Source organism: Carcharhinus amblyrhynchos, chromosome 16, assembly GCF_965287045.1.
Source record: "Carcharhinus amblyrhynchos chromosome 16, sCarAmb.v2.hapA, whole genome shotgun sequence".
In the NCBI taxonomy this organism is placed as follows: domain Eukaryota; kingdom Metazoa; phylum Chordata; class Chondrichthyes; order Carcharhiniformes; family Carcharhinidae; genus Carcharhinus; species Carcharhinus amblyrhynchos.
In genome coordinates this window covers 59,491,329-59,504,884 of record NC_137339.1, presented here as the reverse complement: position 1 = coordinate 59,504,884, position 13,556 = coordinate 59,491,329, and the positions used below count along the sequence as shown (strand labels likewise).

General features: G+C 47.1%; 1 protein-coding gene across 1 annotated transcript; it reads right to left on the bottom strand.

Annotated features, from left to right (window-relative positions):
- Positions 1 to 1,228: 1,228 nt before the first annotated feature.
- On the bottom strand, positions 1,229 to 12,508 carry pafah1b3 (platelet-activating factor acetylhydrolase, isoform Ib, gamma subunit). Its single transcript, XM_080205154.1, has 6 exons — positions 12,435 to 12,508; positions 11,607 to 11,765; positions 6,517 to 6,606; positions 5,379 to 5,495; positions 3,498 to 3,620; positions 1,229 to 2,716 (listed from the first exon to the last, which is right to left on the bottom strand). Exons 2-6 carry the CDS (start codon positions 11,685 to 11,687, stop codon positions 2,438 to 2,440), a joined length of 690 nt encoding a protein of 229 aa, XP_080061280.1. The 5' UTR covers positions 11,688 to 11,765; positions 12,435 to 12,508; the 3' UTR covers positions 1,229 to 2,437.
- Positions 12,509 to 13,556: the final 1,048 nt, after the last annotated feature.

Genomic DNA, 13,556 nt, shown 5'->3' with positions numbered 1-13,556 from the left:
CTCTTGTTTTTCTAATTAGTAGTGGGCAAGGGTTTGGCAGGTGCTGTCTAAAAGACCTTGATGAATTCCTGCAGTGCATCTTGTAGATGGTACACATGGCTGCCACTGTGCATCCATGGTGGAGAGAGTGAATGTTTATGGAAAGGATAGCGATCAAGGGGGATGCTTTGTCCTGGATGTGTAAAGATTCTCCCTGTTAGTTTCTCCCCATCTACTCTGTCCAGCCCCCTCGTAATGATTTTGGACATTATCGAGTTTCCTTTTAGCCTTCTTCTCTCCAAGGAGAACAGTCCCAACCTCTCCAACCTTTGATTTGATTTATTGTCACATGTATAACTGTACAGCAAAAAGTATTGTTTCTTGCACACTAAATACATAAAGCATACCATTCAGAGAAGAGAGCAGAATGTAGTATTACAGTTATAGCTAGGGCATAGAGAAAGATCAACTTAGTTGAGGTGGTTCATTCAAAATTCTGATGGCAGCAGGGAAAAAGCTGTTCTTGAGTCAGTTGGCCCTCAGACTTTTGTATCTTTTTCCCAATGGAAGAAGGTGGATGAGAGTATGCCTTAATTACGCTGGCTACTTTTCCGAGGCAGTGGGAAGGATAGACAGTCAATGGATGGGAGGCTGGTTTACATGATATACTGGGCTTCTTTGTAGTTTCTTGCAGTCTTGGGCAAAGCAGGAGTCATACAAAGCTGTTACGCAACCATAAAGTCATACTGGGCATGCCAAATTTCCTTAGTCTTCTGAGAAAGTAGAGGTGTTTGGTGGGCTTTCTAAACCAGTGTCAGTTTTGAGGGATCAGGACAGGTTATTGATGATCTGGACACCTAAAAACTTGAAGTTCGCGAACATTTCTACCTATCTATCCTCATATCTGTCATCTATATAGGTATCCTCATAAGTGAAGTTACTCATCCCTACAACCAATCTTGTAAATTTCTTCTTCACTCTCCCCAATTTCTCCATGCTGATACGAATGTTTACATTAATCACACATGACCACAATACAGGAGTCATTTTATTCCTTTCAGAAGTAGGATGTACATCACAATCAGCCATTTGAGGCAGAAATAATCCATCCTTACTTCGGTGATGTCCCACTGATTCTGTTTACACTTTGAAACATTTTGCTCTGATAATATGCAGTTTGAATATCAATACAACTCAAAGTCTACTACTGCAGATACTGCAAATCAGAAAGAAAAACATAACTGAGCTGTTCAAAATTAGCACAACTTTTTTATTTCCAAGTCAGTATTGGCATACAGTCTACAGTAGATGACAGTCTGCAGCTGCTGAATTATGGTCTACATGCTCTCCCACCATTCAGGGTTCACAAGGGGAGCTGTCTCCTTTCCAATGTCAGCATTACCAGGTTCCACATTAATCGTTTAATGTTCAGGATTTTAAACCACACAGGCCCAAGAAAACGGTAAACTTTATTACTTCAAAATCTTAATATGCAACACTTCCTGGTTGAACCCCCCCTCTACCCAATTTAGTTTGTTGTAACATTCTCTGTACTGTCCTGACCAACGCACATTCTCTTCCTTTCACGACCCCAATCTACTCTCCCTAGTCTTCCTACCCTGACTCCCTCCATCTATCCTCCCTCCTATTGGATTCTCCCTCTGCTCCAGCGCTGGCTCACCGTTCTCCCAGTCTTTCATAGAATTCCCTACAGTGCAGGAGGTGGCCTTTCGGCCCATCAAGTGTGCACCGAGCAGAATCCAATCTAGGCCGTATCGTTGTAACCTCGTGCATTTACCCTAGTTATTCCCCTGACACGAAGGAGCAATTTAGAATGGCCAATCCATCCAACACAAACATCTTTGGACCGTGGAAGGAAACTCACGCAGACACAACGTGCAAACCCCACACACGCAGTGACCCTTGGCCGGAAATGAAACTGGGACCCTAGCATGGAGAGGCAGCAATGCTAACCACTGTGCCATTGTGCACCCTATCCCCATGATACACCCTCCCCAACCCCGCATCAGCACTCTTAGGCCACCACCCTCAACACGCTCTTACCCCTGCACTGACACTCTCTCACAGACCATATCCCACATTGACATCTCCCAACTGATAAGAGGCCACTTGCCCTATCATTGTGTCAGTCACTGTGCGTGTGACCAACGCTACATTTACAATAATGCCAGCAGCAGAGAGAGAGAGCAGACAGCATCATGTTTGAATGGAGGGTGGGTGTGCATGTGCTGGGAGGGGGCATGCATGTGCGTGAGAGATTGGGAAGGGGTGGGGACCCGGGAGGGGGTGGGTGTGCGGAGGGGTGCGAGTGTAAAATGTGAGGGTCAGGAGAAGGGTTATTATTCAAATTTTTACTTTGTAAAAACTCTGTATTCCAGCGGGTGCTCCTCTGGCCAGAGCTGTCCCGGCTGCACCAAAGGGGCCGTTCCCTTTGGAATCAGAATCCCGGATTCACGCTGTCAGAGACAACCTCTCCCAGTAGTTGCTGCACCTGGCTGTGGATCAGTTTGCAGACGCTGGTGTAAGCGTGGCGGGTGAGGTGCAGGTAATCATACATGTCATTATGACTAATGGTGCCATCTGAACTCACAAAACCGGGGTCCACATCCAGGAACACAGTGTTACTGAGATCCTTCACTGTGTTCTTCACCAGCTCATTCACCAAGGCATTCTTCACCCGCAGTGGATTAGGGTCCTTGCCACGGGGTAACAGACCCTGCAACAGAGGACAAGGCCATGTATGAGAGACAGGATAGGCAGCATAGAACAGGCCAGGCTCAAATACTGAACATTCACTGGGGTCATGTACAATGGCTGCTCCGCACACTGGAGACTCCCCATCACTACATTATCTCTCCCCCAGTACACCCAGCCACTCCCCGGTAATGCTGTGCTTCCATTACTATCTCGTCACACTGCCCCCTCTCCCCAAGACACTCCCCCTGCCCCCTTCTCCCCTGCCCCTCCCCACAATACCCTCTGCTCTGCCCTCTCTTCCAAAACACCCTCCCTCTGTCCCCCTCTCCTCACAACACCTTCCCCCCCGCCCCCTCTCCCCCACAACACCCTGCTCCCCCTCTGCCCACAACACCCTCCCCCTGTTCCTTTCCCCTCTCCCCTACAACACCTCCCCCCTGACACCCCCCCTCCTCCTTTTGGCCCCCTCTCCCCCACAACACCCTCCCACCTGCCCACCTCTCCCCCACAACACCCTCCCCTCTGCCCCCCTCTACTCCACAACACTCTCCCCCACCCTCCCTGCCCACAACAGTCTGCCCCCTTCTCCCCCACAACACACTCCCCCTGCCCGCCCCCAACACCGCCCCCCCCCCGGCCCTTGCTCCCCCACAGCACCCTCCCCTGTCCCCCACTCCTCCTCCCTCTGGCGTCCTCTCCACCACAACACCCTCCCGCTCTCCTCTCCCCATAGCACCCTCTGTCTGCCCCCTCCATGCACACCCCATCAGGCTCTCTCTCCCACCGCGACCCCATCTCACCAGTACGATGACTTTGGCCTGGGGCTGCCGTTGATTCAGGAGATGGACAATGGCCTCAATTCCACCTGCCACCTGCTCCGCTGTGTGTTCATGATTGTTCGTTCCCACCCAAAGAACGATGACCTGCAGACAGGGATGGGTGTTGTAAGTTGGGCGCAGAGGGAACAAGGAAAAGACTGACTTCAACAGCAATCTCACACTTCACCACCCAGATTCAATCTGTGACAGCTTTACTCATCAGCCAAAGCCCCTTTCTCATCCCACACCCACTCTTTGCTGAGTCATCAGAAACCTTTGAAATACCAACGGATTAAATGGTGGCACAATGGTTAGCACTGTTGCCTCACAGCACAGGGACCCAGATTCAATTCCTGTTTTGGGTGACTGTGTGGAATTCACACATTCACCCCATGTCAGTGTGGGTTTCTTCCTGATGCTTTGCTTTCCATCCACAGTTGAAAGATGTGCAGGTTAGGTGCATTGATCCTTAGTGTCCCAAGGTGCATTGTTTAGAGGATTAGCAGGGTTATGGGGATGAGGTGAACCTGAGTAAGATGCTCTTTCAAAGACTCAGTGCAGATTCTATGGGCCAAATATCCTCCATCTGCACTGTAGGGAATCCACGATTTGTTATAAGCAGTTCACAGAAGGTTTACCAGATGGATACCTGGAATCGGTGGGTGTCTTATGAGGAAAGGTTAGAGTTTAGAAGAGTAAGACTCGACTTGATTGAAACATGCAAGATCCTGAGGGGTATTGACAGGGTGGACGTGGAGAGGATCCTTCCTCGTGAGAGAATCTAGATGTAGGGATTACTGTTTCTCTCAGAGGAGGGTGAGTCCCTGGAACCCTTTTCCTGAACAGGCAGGGGAAGCAATTGTTTTAATATTTTTAACAGGAATGGATACATTCTTGGGGGTGGATGAGATGCAGATTTGAGGTAACTATCAGATGAGCCATGATCTTATTTAATAGGGGAGCAGGCTCGGCGGGGCCAAGTGGCCTCCTCCTTGTTCGGACAACTCTTGTTTATCCAACTCATTTCTAAATAAAAATGTGGGCAGGGCACAGATCCCCAGGAGACTCCACCCGACTCACAGTCAAATCCCTGGTGGCCCTTTCTCTGCCTCTCACTTTCCAACCAGCTCCATATCTAACACGAAATATACACAGACATTACAGCATAGAACAGTCCCAATCAGCCCAGAGCTCTGTATCAGTGCTTTAGACTCCATTAAACCAATAGACCTGATCACACTTAGCTGTCCCATTGTCACCTTCCTTATGAAATGACAGTCATGGTTCCTTTTGGTGCTTGCCTACACACAACTGCGAATGTCATAGTCTCAAGTCCCATGCTGAACGCTAGAGCCTAGAGTCCAGTCTAGTACTCCTCAGCGTCAGGACTGTGGATGTACTGCATTGTCAGAGGTGTCCTCAAAGGGCATCACTCAGTGCAGACTGGGGCCCTCTCCCTGCCCGAGAAGACCTCGTTGCATATCTTGAGATTACATCACTGACTAAACACTGAAGCTGCTTCCACTGGGTCTAGGGGTGGTTCTGATATTGTGAAATGCGCTAATCAAATCTTCAGTGTTATCTCAGTTGGATTCTTAACCAGCCAATCTGAATAGTTGGGAAAATCTCTGAATCCACAGCACAAATAGGTTCCTTTGGACCCATGGTCAAATTTGCTTCCATTTAATCCTGTTCACTCTACAAACTCAAAATATGAGAGAGAATATTCCCGGGTCTCACACAATATGTACCCTTCCCAAAATTCCTGGTTCTCCCTCAAACTATCCCTTTGTTCTGACAGTCCCTACTCTCCCTCAATCTATCCCTCTGATCCATTATTCCTGGTGCTCCCTCAATCCATACCTTTGGTCGGATGTTTTCCAGTTCTCCATTTTGCAGCCGCCACAGGACGTGCTGAGTCGCATCGCCTCCAATTCCAAAATTCAGCGCATGAAGTGGTGAGAATAACTGACGCCAGATCTGTCCAGAGAGAAGCAGCCGTAAGGGTCAGAGCAACAGACAGAAACATGGAGTGTGTGTGACACACCTGGGCGACGGTTACGGAGGGAGGGAGGGAGAGAGAGAAATGGAGTGTGACCCAGGGAAAAACAAGGAATATCACACATGGAGAGAGAGAGACAGACATAGAGGGTGAAATAGGGAGAGACAGAGAAATATGGAGTGTGACACACAGGGAAAGAGTGAGATGTTGCCCATATTGGGTGATGGGAATATGGACACAGTGGGCAGCAGCAAAACAAATGCCCTGCCACACACACTATCTTGGTGCAATTTTAAACATTTTCCATCCTTGCTGCAGTTTGTGTGGTACAATTCTGAACTGCAGAGCAGGTTTCTTGTTGTGCAGACAAGATTGGCAGCGTTCACAAGTGGAATGCAAGAGTTTTGATCTCCTGTATTAAAAAATATATAGTATTGTGTTCAAGGCAGCCGATTGAAGGTTCACTCCACTCATTCTTGGGGTGAGGGAGTTATCTCATGTAAATAGGTTGAACAGGTTGGGTCCGTACCCATTGGAGTTTGGGAGAATGAAAGATGATCATATTGAGACAAGTTGAGGGGGATTTGTGAGGGTGGGTACTGAGTGGATGGTGCCACATGTGGCAGAGACCAGAACCAGGGGACACAGTTTGAGAAGAAGGGGTCTCCCATTTAAGACGGAGATGTAGAGGATTATTTTCTCTCAGACGGTGGTTAGTCTATGGAATTCACCTACCCCAGAGAGCAGCGCTGAGCTATGGTTCATTGAATTTATTCAAGGCTGAGTTGGACAGATGTCTGATCGACACTGGGGTCAAGGGTTAGTTATGTGGGGTGAAGGGCGAGTGAGCCAGTGAAGGGGATTTAGGATAGCAATCAGGTGAGCCATGAACTTATTGAATGGCAGAGAAGGCAGGAATGGGCTGAATGGCCTCCTCCTGCTCCGACGTTGAATGTTCCTTTCCAGTGGTCCTTCCGTTGAGGGGGGTGCGGAACTCACCTCAAACTGGTGGAGTAACTGAAGCAGTGAGTCTCCCACGAACAGGACGTCAGGTTCTTTGTCCTTCGTGTCAGCCACAAAGCGGTTGTGCTGTAGGATACAAAGGGATTAATGTTCAGGGAAGTGATGGCACCCTGTGATCATGCGAGAAAACTCAAGAACAAAATATTCAAGCAGCGACCTCAGCTTTGACAAATTGCTGGATCAAACTCCAGGTCCAAACTCCAAAAGCATTAGAATAGACTTTGAGCACAAAATATGGGAAACAAGGGGTTGAATGCAAGAATATATTAATACACGTGATTAATAAATCAAATCAAATCTTACTCTTCTAAATTTGAATGGATACAGGCCCAACTGCTCTGACCTTTCACTATGAGACAACCCACCCATTCCTGATACTAGCCTAGCCACGCACAACCCATGAAAAAATTTAAAAGGACAAGTCAGGTGCAGAAGAAAAAGGTGAGGCAAGAAAAGTCAAAATAGCAAGTGGAATGTTAGCCATTATAGACATCATGCAGGTTTAGCAACAGCTGTATAAAGCCCTGGCCAGACCTGTACTATGTACACATCTACACATCATACTTTAGGAAGTATACGGCTTTGGAAGGACTGCGAAGCAGAGCAGAGCAGATTAGATTCACCAGAGTGTTAGCTGGACTTGATGGTTCAAATTACACAAACTAGGCTTGTCCCCCTTGGAACTCATGACATGATTTGACCGAGGTGCTTTTGGATTTCAAAAGGGTCAATCCAGGGGATTTACTTCTGCTAGAGTAGGAGTCCAGAAGGGAACATCAACATAAAAATTAGAATCTGCACACTAATGGGAAGGCAGACATTTGCAAAGAATTTCTGCAGCTGGATTGCAGAAGTGCAGAACATTTCCTGGCACTTCAAAAGCCAGTGCAAAGAAGTTTCAAATTGAAAATGATGACGTTTTTGTGGGCCAGGGTTTAGAGTCGTGGAATTTTACTGCACAGAAAGAGGCCCATCGTGTCTGCATCGCATTCTGCAGACAAGACAGGTGGATGGAGTTAGGATACAGATCAGCCATGGTCACAGCAGCTGGGTGGGGGAAACAGATCTGAGGAGACAAATTGCTTTTGTCTCAAGTATGATCAAACCCCTGCTACTTAATCTGGTGCCATCAACAAACTGTGATGTCTAGCTTTGGAACTGGGATAAAATGTCATGTAATGAAGGGCAGCATAGTAGCACAGTACTTTGAACTTCTGCCTCACAGTGCCAGGGACCAGGGTTCAATTTTGGCTAGGGGGTAACTGCTTGTGTGGAGCTTGCACATTGTCCCGTGTCTACGTGGGTTTCCTCCAGCAGTCCAAAGATGTGCAGGTTAGGTGGATTAACCACGGGGTTAAGGGGCTAGGGCAGGGGAGCAATGAAGCCTGTGGAATAAAAAAGGAGAGTGGAGATTGCCAATTGTTAGGTGACATCAGGTTTCCTCCAGGGGCAGATTTCAAATGGTTGGTTTTTTCTTCCTGGACAACAAGAACGTATGAATTAGGGGCAGGAATAGGCCATTTGATGCTTTTAGTCTGCTCCACTGTTTGATAAGATCATGACTGCCGCTTCACATTCCTACCTGATGCCCCCCACATCCCACCCCCCCAAAAAAACTTATACTGTTAACTGCCCTTCTGAAATATCCGAACGAGACAATCAGTTCAATGGGCAATTAGTGATGGGCATCTAATGCTGGGCCCAGCTACTGACACCCTCATCACATGAACTTATGATTAAATATATATAGATGTATATATATTAAATCATCTCTGGTTCTTCTGAACTCCAATCAATCCAGCCAGTCCAACCTTTCCTCATTAGATAACTGCACCGCACCCCAAATCCCAGGTATCAAGTCCCTGGGTCTGGATGGAATGCATCCCAGGGTACGAAAAGAAATGGCAGAAGTAATAACAGATGCACTAGTTGTAATTTATCAAAATTCATTGGACTCTGGGGAGGTGCCAGCTGATTGGAAAACAGCTAACGTAACACCACTGTTTAAAAAGGGAGGTAGACAAAAGGTGGGTAACTACAAGCCGGTTAGCTTAACATCCGTAGTTGGGAAAATGCTAGAATTTATCGTTAAGGAAGAAATAGCAGGACACCTGGAAAAGAATGGTTCAATCAAGCAGACGCAGCGTGGATTCATGAAGGGAAAGTCACGTTTGATGAATTTACTGGATTTTTATGAAGATGTAACGAGTGTGGTTAACAGGGGGGAACTGGTGGATGTGTTGTTTTTAAGATTTCCAGAAGGCATTCGATAAGGTGCCTCACAAAAGATTGCTGCATAAGATAAAGGTACATGGAGTTGGGGCAAAGTATTAGCGTGGATTGAGAATTGGCTATCTAACAGAACATAGAGATGCTGGCGTTGGACTGGGGTAAACATAGTAAGAAGTCTCACAACACCAGGTTAGAGTCCAACCAGTTTATTTGATAGTAATCTTACAAGCTTTTGGAAATGTTGTTCCTTTGTCAGGTGTCCCGATGCACCTGACGAAGGAACACCATTTCTGAAAGCTTGTAAGATTACTGTCAAATAAACTGGTTGGACTCTAACCTGGTGTTGTGAGACTTCTTACTATCTAACAGAAAGCAGAGAGTTGGAATAAATGGGTGCTTTTCCGGTTGGCAGTTGGTGACTACTAGTGTGCCGCAGGGATCAGTGCTGGGGCCTCAACTGTTTACCATATACCTAGATGATCTGGAGGAGGGGATCGAGCGTAGGGTAACAAAGTTTGCGGATGACACAAGATAAGTGGGAAAGCAAATTGCGTGGAAGACACAGAAAATCTGCAGAGAGATTTGGGTAGGCTAAGTGAGTGGGCAAGGATCTGGCAGATGGAGTATAACGTTGGCAAGTATGAGGTTATCCACTTTGGAAGGAATAATAGTAAAATGGACTATTATTTAAATGGTGAAAAATTACAAGATGCTACTATGCAGAAGTACCTGGGGGTCCTTGTGCATGAATCACAGAAACTCAGTTTGCAGGTGATCAAGAAGGCAAATGGAATGTTGACCTTTATCGCTAGAGGGATGGAGTATAAAAGCAGGGACGTCTTGCTGCAATTGTACAAGGTACTGGTGAGTCTGCACTTGGAGTACTGTGTGCAATTTTGGTCCCCTTATTTAAGAAAGGATATATTAGCTTTGGAGGGGGTACAGAGAAGGTTCACCAGGTTGATTCTGGAGATGAGGGGGTTAGCTTATGAGGAGGGATTGAGTAGACTGGGCCTGCACTCATTGGAGTTTAGAAGGCTGAGGGGAGATCTTATAGAGACATATAAGATAACGAAGGGGCTAGATAGGGTAGAAGCAGAGAGATTATTTCCACTTAGAATGGAAACAAGAACTAGAGGGCACAGCCTCAAACTAAGGGGGAGTCAATTTAGAACAGAGTTGAGGAGGAACTTCTTGTCCCAGAGGGTGGTGAATCTTTGGAATTCTCTGCCCATTGAAGCAGTGGAGGCTACCTCATTAATTGTGTTTAAGTCACAGATAGGTAGATTTTTGACCAATAAGGGAATTAAGGGTCATGGAGAGCAGGTGGGTAAGTGGAACTGAACCACTATCAGATCAGCCATGATCTTATTGAATGGCAGGGCAGGCTCGATGGCCTACTCCTGCTCCTACTTCTTATGTTCCCCAGGGGTCAGTACTCAGTTCCCCACTCTCCAAGCTCCACATTTACAGGCAAATGATCTTAGCCACAAGTTCAAACTCTGAAGACGAAATAGAATGTAGAAGCACTGAGAGCTAGGAGGGGGACAGTGATAAGGCGGTTGAAGGGTGGATGGAATTTATCACCGAGAAGTGTGAAAAGATACATTTTGGTCAGAGGATTGAGGAGAAGCAATCTGAAAGAAACGGGCTTTCAGGAGCAGAGAGCTGTGGATGTGCACACACAAAACAGGAGTGGTGGGACAGGTTGAGAAAGATGGTCAAGACATACATTCCAGGTTTTATGAATAAGTGTCCAAAACCAAGAAGAAACATTTTTGTTATAATACCATCATTTGGTAGCATAGAACTTGAGTATGGCTGAAAAAAGACATTTTCTCAAACTTTTTGTCTTGTATTCATCAGGTCAATGGCAAGGATACCAATCTGAATGAAAACAACAACTTTCTACTAAATGAAGAGAGAGTGCTGACTGATTAGCATGTGGACTGCTTGGTAGAGGCATTGCCATGGAGAATGCACCAGTTGATGGTGACTGACAGTTAAGTGCCAAGCAGTTAAACTCCCAAATACAGCTTGGCAGCTATTCTAAGTTAACTGGTGCATTCTCCATGGCAATGCCTCTATCCATCAGAATCTGCTTACCAACCAATCAACACTCACTCCTCACACAATATAAAGCTGTTGTTTCCACTGGTGCTCTTGGTAGTGACCTGGTGAGTATAAGATTAAAAGCTTTGACAAAATGTATTTTTCAGGCACACTCAAGTTTTACAAAACTACCGGTTTGGTCCCAGCTGGAATATTGGTAATTCCTGGCCAGATAATTTGAAAGGATGCAAAGTCTTTGGTGAGAGTATGGAAGGGATTCGCAAGAATGGTTGCAAGGGTAAGTGACCTGAGTCATGCAGGTAGATTGGAGAAGCTGGGACTGTTTCTCCTTGAAAAGAAGGTTGCGATGAGATTTGACAGAGATGGAAAGATTGAGAAGCAGAGCTGACACATAGAAGACCATGCAGAGCCTGGCTAGCATCTGGAACGTACTGTCCGCGTGTGTAGTGGAGGCAGATGCAGATTTGGGAAGAGAAATGGCGAAGAAACTAAACAGCAACAGACGCGCAGCAATTGGGAAAAGGCGCAGAGATGGAAATAACAGATTTGCTCTTCAGCACAAACAGTGCAACGAATGGCCTCCTCCTGTACTGTAATCAGTCTGCAATTCTATCAGCTATCCCTGAGGAGGATAGAAAAGTGGAAGTGTGGCACATGGATAAAGCAGGACTGAGCTGGAAGGCAAAATGTCCCTCCTACATTTTGAGGGCCAGCTGATGTGACTTACAAAGAAAGTGGCTGCTATTTCGCTGTTGTTTTACCTGGGACATCCAGCGACCGTCACCCTGAACGTCCACAACAGGAACAGGAATGGCCGCTGGGTTGTTATCTCCGTCACTCATTCCGGCTAAGCAACGGACACGGGGCCTTCAGGAAAGTTCTCTGCTCAGGCGTTATGTTCGTTCACTGAGAGGGCAATCCTGAGACACAAACAAGGAAAAGACAGCACCATCAGAATCTCTGGATTCTCAGTAAGGTAAGGGAAACAGAGAAGTGAGAGAACCCGGGATTTGGGGATGGGTGGAGGGGAAGGGAGTGAGGAAATGAGGCAGGGTGATGGGACAAGGAGGGAATGCCAGGTCTGAGGGTGCAGAAGGAGTGGGTGTTGTCACGGTCTCCGTCTCTCTATCCTCCTCCATCTGCCTCCCTATCTATCTCGCATTCTTACTCCCTCTCCCTGACCCGCAACCTCCCTTTCCCCATCCATCTGTCTCTTTCCCTCTGTGTCCATCCCCTTTCCACCCTGGTTGCTAACCCACTTTGTCAGTTGCCCTTCCCCCATGTCTGTTTCCTCTCTCTTTCCAAGTGTTTATTTCTGGCCAATCCATCCAAGCCACAGAACTTTGGACTGTGGGAGAAAACGGGGGCTCCCGGAGGAAACCCACACAGACATGGGGAGAACGTGCAAACTCCACACAGTAATCTGAGGCCGGAATTGAAACCAAGTCCCTTGGTGCTTTCAGGCAGCAGTGCTACCCACTATGCCATCCTTTTCTCTATCTCCTATCTCTCTCATTCTCTCTCTCTCTCCTTCCATTTTCTCTCTCCACATTTCTCTCTCTCTGTCCATTTCACTCTACGTTTCTCACTTTTTCTCTCAGCCGGATGCTGCGCCGAATATTTCTGCGCATGTGTAACATGCCCTCGATTTCAACCATTCTCCCCCGGGAGAGGAATCTGTAATCAACCAATCAGACCACAGGGGGGTGGCCGAGCAGCGCTGATTGGCGGGACAGCTGCAGGCGGTGAGCGCTGATTGGCGGGGCAGCTGCAGGCGGTGAGCGCTGATTGGCGGGACGGCTGCAGGTGGTGAGCACTGATTGGCGGGGAGGCTGCGAGTGATGAGCGCTAATTGGTGGGGCGGCTGCAGGTGGTGAGCGCTGATTGGTTGAACCTTTGATATGAATGCGGAGAAAAATCCGGAGAGCGAGAGAGTGAGTGAAAAAACCGTTGAAGAGACAGACAGACAGAAAGAGAGAAAGAGAGAGAGAGACACAGACACAGAGAAAGAAAGAAAGAAAGAAAGAAAGAAAGAGTGGGACAGAGAGAGACAGAAGACACAGAGAAAGAGTGGGCCAGAGACAGAGAGAGAGACAAAGGGAGTGAGAGAGATGGATAGCTGGAGGAAGAGGGACAGAGAGAGAATGGGACAGACAGATTGACGCAAAGAGATAGGCAGACAGAGACACAGAGAGAGAGGGGAGTGTGTGGGAATATAAGAGGGAGCAAAACATAGACAATTTGGTCCTTTGACCCTGCTCTGCCATTCATTTTGATCATGGCTGACCATCAAATTCTGCTTCCCACTCACATCTTTTGACCCCCTTTGTCCTAAGAGCTGTATCCAACTTGTTCTGAAAAACATACAATGTTTTGGTCTCAACTGCTTTCTGACATAGTAAATTCCTGCGTGTAGAAATTTCTTTTCATCTGGGTCCTGAAAGATTTACCCCATATCCTTAGACTCTGAGCCCTGGTCAGGATAACCCAGTAAAAAGTCTGACAACACCAGGTTTTAGTCCAACCTATTTATTTGATAATATACTCGCAAGCTTTCGAGGGGTTACCCTCTTCGTCAGGTGCACCTGACGAAGAGGGTAACCCCTCGAAAGCTTGCGAGTATATTATCAAATAAATAGGTTGGACTAAAACCTGGTGTTGTCAGACTTTTTACTGTGTTTACGCCAGTCCAACGCCGGCATACCCACATC

Bases quoted from the DNA above. Each gene is read 5' to 3' on its own strand.
- pafah1b3 (XM_080205154.1), bottom strand. From the start codon at position 11,687: ATGAGTGACGGAGATAACAACCCAGCGGCCATTCCTGTTCCTGTTGTG. The intron at 3,621-5,378 runs GTATGGATTGAG...CCCTGTCTGCAG, and splicing joins TGGAAAACATCCGACCAAAG to GTCATCGTTCTTTGGGTGGG. The intron at 2,717-3,497 runs GTGAGATGGGGT...CCTCTGTTGCAG, and splicing joins AGGCCAAAGTCATCGTACTG to GGTCTGTTACCCCGTGGCAA.